The sequence below is a fragment of the Micromesistius poutassou genome, assembly GCF_964030765.1.
Source record: "Micromesistius poutassou genome assembly, chromosome: 18".
NCBI classification, from domain to species: domain Eukaryota; kingdom Metazoa; phylum Chordata; class Actinopteri; order Gadiformes; family Gadidae; genus Micromesistius; species Micromesistius poutassou.
In genome coordinates, this window is record NC_140288.1 from 12,877,151 (window position 1) to 12,884,650 (window position 7,500).

General features: G+C 50.3%; 1 protein-coding gene across 2 annotated transcripts in view; it reads right to left on the reverse strand.

Annotated features, from left to right (window-relative positions):
* Nucleotides 1-6: 6 nt before the first annotated feature.
* apaf1 (apoptotic peptidase activating factor 1) overlaps nucleotides 7-7,500 on the reverse strand; it is a 24,674-nt gene continuing 17,180 nt past the window's right edge. For both annotated transcript variants that reach the window (XM_084482787.1, XM_084482788.1), the window contains 3 exons: nucleotides 5,002-5,127; nucleotides 3,536-3,682; nucleotides 7-388 (listed from right to left, as the gene is read on the reverse strand). In XM_084482787.1, the coding sequence (XP_084338913.1) occupies nucleotides 242-388; nucleotides 3,536-3,682; nucleotides 5,002-5,127 (420 nt within the window). In that variant the 3' untranslated portion in view covers nucleotides 7-241. The remainder of the gene's footprint in view (nucleotides 389-3,535; nucleotides 3,683-5,001; nucleotides 5,128-7,500) is intronic.

Genomic DNA, 7,500 nt, shown 5'->3' on the forward strand with positions numbered 1-7,500 from the left:
GTACACTTGGATAACGGAAAATCTGCATTTTTAGTACTTCGCTTTTGTACTTTGAGTGTATGCAGATATTTTAAGTGTACAGCACAGTACTTTTAATGAATTATGTACTTGAAGTACATTTTACTTAAGCACATTACTGATTACTTTACACACATTACTCTGAGTGTAAGGTACGGCGTGAGGGTGGTGTACGGCGTGGGGGTGGTGTACGGCGTGAGGGTGGGGTTCTGGGAGAGGTAGGTCACTCCACCCGCTGGAGGACGTAGAGGATCCCGATGTTGTCCACGGTGACGACGGTGGAGAAGTCGGGCGACACGTGGAGCCGCTTCAGGTTGTCCCCGCGGGGGTAGAAGGTCTGGAGGGCCTCGCCCCGCCCCACGTCCCACCACTGAGAGAGAGAGAGAGAGAGAGAGAGAGAGAGAGAGAGAGAGAGAGAGAGAGAGAGACACACAAAGGTTATAGAGGGAGTCAATGTTCCTTGCTCTAAACTCTAACGCTGCCCAGACCTCACCAGGGGTCCACGGCCCAGCCCAGGTAACCTCTGACCTTCCAGAGGACGTCGAGTCTGACGCTCACAGAGCAGCTGAAGGTGAACGAGTCGACACTAAGAACAGCAGCCAGGTGTTTCCACCTTGGTGTAATTCTGCCCTGATGGAGTTTTTTTTTTTTAACTACAAGCAAATGCTGTTGGTACTGGAGAACCAGTCAGCCCCTGGTCCGTAAGAGAGGAGATAACGGAGGAAGGCTGGGACACCGGGGGTCTTCTTACTCTGCGGGACGGCTTTAGACGGGCGGGGGCAGAAGCAATTCATCTTCCTCACACATGAATCGCTCAGACACACGGGGGCTCCCCGGGGGCGGAGAGACGCTCCTGTTCTACAGCCTGATGGAGGCTCCGGTCTGGGCTCAGGAGCAGACAGACGGACCGCAGAGAGGAGCGGAAACGGTGGAGATCAGCAGAACAGCAGACAGGCAGGGATAGAGTGCGCGTGTGTGTGTGTGTGTGTGTGTGTGTGTGTGTGTGTGTGTGTGTGTGTGTGTGTGTGTGTGTGTGTGTGTGTGTGTGTGTGAGGAGAGAAGGTTCAGAGCAGGGCGGTCAGAGACAACAGGAACAGGAAATAAAGGATCGGACGGTGAAAATAGAACGATAACATTCATTCAAGAGGAGGTCTGGTCCACTGGGAGAGAGAGCTTAACATAGACAGAGAGACAGAGAGAGAGAGAGAGAGAGAGAGAGAGAGAGAGAGAGAGAGACAGACAGAGGAGGTAGGGATGTGTGAAAAGGTGAGATAAGGAAGAGTGTGTTTGCATGTGCATGTGTGAGTGCGTGTGTGTGTGAAGTGATGTCTGACAGTGGGGAAGAGCTGTCCATCTTAACACTTTCTTAGAATTCCTCTCACCAGGGCCCCCGACAGCGGGCCCCATGAGGGACCCTACATCAGACACCAAATACCAAAATACTAAAATACTATACCACAATACTATAATACTAAACCACAATACTATAATACTAAACCAAATATCAGATTGCCTATTGTCATTGCAGCAGCTGGTAATCTAATCTGATCTGATGCTTTTCAGGACCACTGCGTTCCACCAGGTGAGTCCAGGCTCCTCTCCAGAGTTGACGTCACCTTCAGTTCCTCATCTCTGCACAGAGGAAGACGAGGCTCACCTCTAACAACAGCAGAGGAAGACGAGTTAGAGCTCTAACAACAGCAGAGGAAGACGAGTTAGAGCTCTAACACCATAGAGGAAGACGAGGCTCAGCTCTAACAACAGCTCAACTCAGACTATTATGAGTCTTTCCCTCCATTGTTTCTCCATCAATACAAAAACTGCAAGGTGTGAAGTACTGTGGGAGGTGTGTGTGGTGTGTGTGTGTGTGTGTGTGTGTGTGTGTGTGTGTGTGTGTGTGTGTGTGTGTGTTCCTAATTCGGGAGGAGCTTTTTCACACATTCTGCCTACTCATGGATACTCATGGAGTCAAACACCAGGACAGCATGTCTCTCTGTCTGTCTGTGTGTGTGAGACGCTGTGTGTGGTAGAGACCTGGGGGAGTTGTGGAGAGACTCTGAACAATATCGTGTGACTAAAGAGACACACACACACACACACACACACACACACACACACACACACACACACACACACACGTTAATTTCCCCATACAATAGCTTGCTACTTTTAGGCCACACGTACCAAAACAATCATTTTTTTCTCCGTTTTCCCTGGCATCGTATCAAGAACATTTGCGTCCACACGGATCCATCTCAATACGACTCAACACGCTACTTCATGTTCCAGGCGTATAGGTGGCGCTGTTTTAGTTTTAGAAATTCACCGGAAACCGTCACTCAAGTAATAAAGCGTTAACGCAACCCTTTTGATCGTCTCAATTGGCGCACGCATGGCTGTTGTTTGTTTGTAAAATGTGGCTTATGTGGTTGTCCATCAGTCTTTTTTTCTCAGCGTGGTGGCACAGGAGCATAATATTTTGCGTAGTGGTGGGCCGTTATCGGCGTTAACGTGCTGCGTTAACACGAGACTCTTATCGGGCGATAAAAAAAATATCGCCGTTAATCTATTCTCAAAGTTGAACTAACCAGAAGCTGAGTGTTTAATAAAATATACTGTCCATAATCGCGCCATATGCTGGAGACAATGTAGCAATGATAATAGAAACAACTTGGGTGAGCGATGACACGTTTTGGGTTGATCGTGACATCAGAGCGTCGAAATAGTTGGTGTTGTTGTTGTTGTAATAATCCAAATCTTCCTCCGAGCTACCCGCCTTGGTACGGCGGTAGGCGGACGCGTACCAGCCGTCTGCCGTCAACGCCGCCGCCCCGGCTGCCGCGACGCGCACCGGAGACGAGCGTGCCGTGGACCTGTAGCGAGAGCACGTCCCGGCGCCGTTATATTTTCCCGCGTTTGAGTTTGTGATAGTAAGCGTGTAGTAAGTTATACTAGAGTTTGTGATGCATTTTGGAAACAGGAGATGAGCCCCTGGTCTAATGCGCCACCTGGCTTGAGAAACCCGTTCTCAAAGACTTACTTTTAGTCATTATTTAGGTAGCACACACATATTATGAATGCCTTCGGCATTCAAATGAGCATTCAAATGAGCCATTTTAATATAGATTAATCTAGATTAATTCCAAGATTAATCAGGTTACAAGAGGTTACGCTCGAGGGGTGTGGCGATGACATCATCGAAACGCAAGTATGCGTTTTGGCCGTCCAGACGAACACTCAAGGGCTGCGTTTGTGAATTTATTCACCCTGGGACCTGGTTTCAGAAAAGTCTGTTTGCATGCGATGTGTTTACAGGATTCGTTTGGACGATCGGCCAAAATGATGCAAAACATCTGCGTTTTAACCAAAAATCGGCTCCGTGTGGACGGGCCCTTAATCACCACCATTTAGGAGGCGCGAGACACCGCTCCTCCTAAAGAGCCACTGAACCAATCCCATACAGATCCACACGGTGTGCGTGTTCTGCGTGTGTTTCCCGTGTGCCCCCTGGTCTGACCTTGATGTAGCCCCCCACGGAGACCAGCAGGGTGTCGTCGGCGGAGAAGTGGAGGTCGCTGGCCCAGCCGCCGTGCAGAGAGTCCATGGGGTCCTTAGCCTCCCGGGAGCAGACCCTCGCCAGGGAGCCGTCGGCCACGTTCCACAGCTGAAACATAGAGAAGGTTCTGGGTTCAATCCCCCACACGCCACAGCTGTAACACAGAAACGGTTCTGGGTTCAATCCCCATACTCCACAGCTGTAACACAGAGAAGGTTCTGGGTTCAATCCCCCACGTTACATAGCTGTAATACAGAGAAGGTTCTAGGTTCAATCCCCCACGTTCCACAGCTGAAACACAGAGAGGGTTCTGGGTTCAATCCCCACGTTTCACAGCTGTAACACAGAGAAGGTTCTGGGTTCAATCCCCCACACTCCAGAGCTGTAACACACCCTCACACCCTCAACAATACGGCAGATGTCAGTGTGGACAGTGGTCGTAGCCTTCTGCTGCTATTTGCCACCAGTAGTTACTTAGCTTTGCCTCCAGCTAAGGCTGTGATATCATCGCAAAGTCAACAGATAAGGGCCAATAGGAGGGCTCCCCCCAGCGCTCCAGGCCCCCCACAGAGCGACCAGACCACCCTGCACACGTCATCTCTGACACGCCCGGTGCCATCCCATGCACGCGCGCGCTATATTTAAAACCCCGGGCGTGCCATCAGTGACTGACTCACGCTGGTCTCCATGGAAACAGAGGCGGGCTTTCAGAGCCGTGGAGCTGTCATCAGAGCCGGTGGATTTCTGCCTGTTCCAGATGATGGAGACCCCGCCCCCAGCTGAAAGGCCCCTCCCACTGGGTTTGAGCTCCCCCCCCCCTCACCCCAGAGAGGTGGAGATGCAGGAGCAGAGCGACGCTTGTAGCAAGATGAGATGACTCTGAGGAGATGACCTGAGGAGGCCATCGTCCAGATTCACTGTACACAGTAAACCGTAAGCTGGTGGCGAGAGGGGAGGGGAGGGAGGAGCAGCCAGTCCTTTTGGGGGGCTGTGCATCCCTTGTTTCTGACAGTAGACCCCCCCCCCCCCGTCTCTCTGGTAACATGCTGCTTTCATCTGATGAAATGTGCGGATGACTTATTAGACAGTCTGCCAAATCCTCACACTGCACACCTTCAGGGACTGGGCTAGACGTAGGTGTGCTGAAACTTCCTTCCTCTCTCCCTCCCCCTGCACTCACCCGTATCTCCCCTCTTCCTCCCCCTATACTCCCCCTCCCCCTGTATTCACCTACATCTCTCTGCCGTCTCCCCTTGTAGTCACCCTTTCCTCTCCCTCCCCCTATACTCACCCTCCCCCTGTATTCACCTACATCTCTCTGCCGTCTCCCCTTGTAGTCACCCTTTCCTCTCCCTCCCCCTGTACTCAACCGTATCTCCCCTCTCCCTGTCCTCAGCCGTATCTCCCCTCTCCCCCCCTGTTCTCACCCGTATCTCTCCGTTGTCATCCCCCGTTGCCAGGCGCTGGCTGTCCCAGGAGAAGCGACAGCAGCGGACGCAGTCCTGGTGTCCCTGGAGCAGCCGGACGCAGCGCCAGGTCGCACAGCTCCACAGCTACAGACCGAGGGACAGAGGGACAGAGGGTCAGAGGTTGAGAGAGAGGGAGACAGAGAGACAGAGACAGAGAGACAGAGAGACAGAGGGTCAGAGAGACAGAGGACAGAGGGGCAAAGGGTCAGAGGGACAGAGACAGAGGGACAGAGGACAGAGGGTCAGAGGGACAGAGAGAGACAGAGACAGAGGGTCATAGGGACAGAGAGAGAGAGACAGAGGGTCAGAGAGACAGAGAGACAGAGGGACAGAGAACAGAGGGGCAAAGGGTCAGAGGGACAGAGGCAGAGGGACAGAGGACAGAGGCAGAGGGACAGAGAACAGAGGGGCAAAGGGTCAGAGGGACAGAGGCAGAGGGACAGAGGACAGAGGCAGAGGGACAGAGCGAGACAGAGACAGAGGGTCAGAGAGACAGAGACAGAGGGTCAGAGAGAGATAGAGACAGAGGGTCAGAGGGACAGAGGGATAGAGGATCAGAGAGCGAGAGACAGAGGGTCAGAGGGACAGAGAGAGAGAGACAGAGGGTCAGAGGGACAGAGAGACAGAGGGACAGAGAGACAGAGGGACAGAGAGACAGAGGGACAGAGAGACAGAGGGACAGAGGATAGAGGACAGAGGGGCAAAGGGTCAGAGGGACAGAGGACAGAGGGTCAGAGGGACAGAGCGAGACAGAGACAGAGGGTCAGAGGGACAGAGAGAGAGAGAGACAGCGGGACGGAGGGTCAGAGGGACAGATGGACAGAGAGCCAGAAGGAGGAGGCTTTAAACAAACAAGGGGTTCAAACGGAAACCCAGCAGTCGGATTGTTGAAGACCTTATCATGCGAGGGAACTCCACCAGGCGGGCAGAGATCCAGAGGGATCAGAGCTGCACCATATTGGAAAAACATCGGATTGCGGTATTCCGTCTTTCTGCGATACGAAATGATGATATATCAGACAGACTTCTCTTGTATATTAGTCATGGAAAATGAGAACCGTTTTTTGTTTGTTATTAATATCGCCCGTCCAGCGATACGAATAAATCGGGCAGCCCTCGCAAACACACATCATCACTACGATATCTTGGTTACCTGACGGAGGTCTGAGGAAGTGACAGAAGACGGGTGCAAACGTACGTGTGGACATCGGAGAGCCAGGCATCCATTTTAAAATGTAAAAGAAAATCAAAGTGCTTGGAGATGGCAGACCGATGCCACGATAATGTACACTACTGTGTAGTGTATGGATAGAGTAGCAATTTGCATATGCAGACCTTGCATATGCAAATTAAAGGCTATTGCTACAAGAATGTCTACATGGGAAAGAGGAATAAACTGGATCTAAACCCTCAAAGCAGGAAGTAATTATAAAAACACAGGATCCATTATTTAGCCTGTGGTCACAGTACTGCCAGCAAGGAGGAGGGTGATGCCGAATGATGAGGATTTAATTAAACAATGATAACCTCTTTAGAGGTCTTATGAGGACATTCTCCTGATGATATCAGGTCGTATGAGGACATTACCTGATGATAACCTCATCAGAGGTCTTATGAGGACCTTCTCCTGATGATAACCTTATCAGAGGTCTTATGAGGACATTCTCCTGGTGATATCAGGTCTTATGAGGACATTACCTGATGATAACCTCATCAGAGGTCTTATGAGGACCTTCTCCTGATGATAACCTTATCAGAGGTCTTATGAGGACATTCTCCTGATGATATCAGAAGTATTATGAGGACATTACCTGATGATAACCTCATCAGAGGTCTTATGAGGACCTTCTCCTGATGATAACCTTATCAGAGGTCTTATGAGGACATTCTCCTGATGATATAAGAAGTATTATGAGGACATTACCTGATGATAACCTCATCAGAGGTCTTATGAGGACCTGATCCTGATGATAACCTTATCAGAGGTCTTATGAGGACATACTCCTGATGATATCAGAAGTATTATGAGGACATTACCTGATGATAACCTCATCAGAGGTCTTATGAGGACCTTCTCCTGATGATAACCTTATCAGAGGTCTTATGAGGACATTCTCCTGATGATATCAGAAGTATTAGGAGGAGATTACCTGATGATAACCTCATCAGAGGTCTTATGAGAACATTCACTTATGAGGACATTCTCCTGATAATATCCTTATCAGAGGTATTATGAGTCATGAGACCTCTGATAAGGTTATCATCAGGAGAATGTCCTCATAAGTTATGAGGACATTACCTGATGATAACCTCATCAGGTCTCATGAGGACATTACCTGATGATAACCTTATCAGATGTCTTATGAGGACATTACCTGATGATAACCTCATCAGAGTTCACGGCTGCCGCTGACTCACAATGACATGACTGTCAACACAATTGCTCTCACTCCGTCT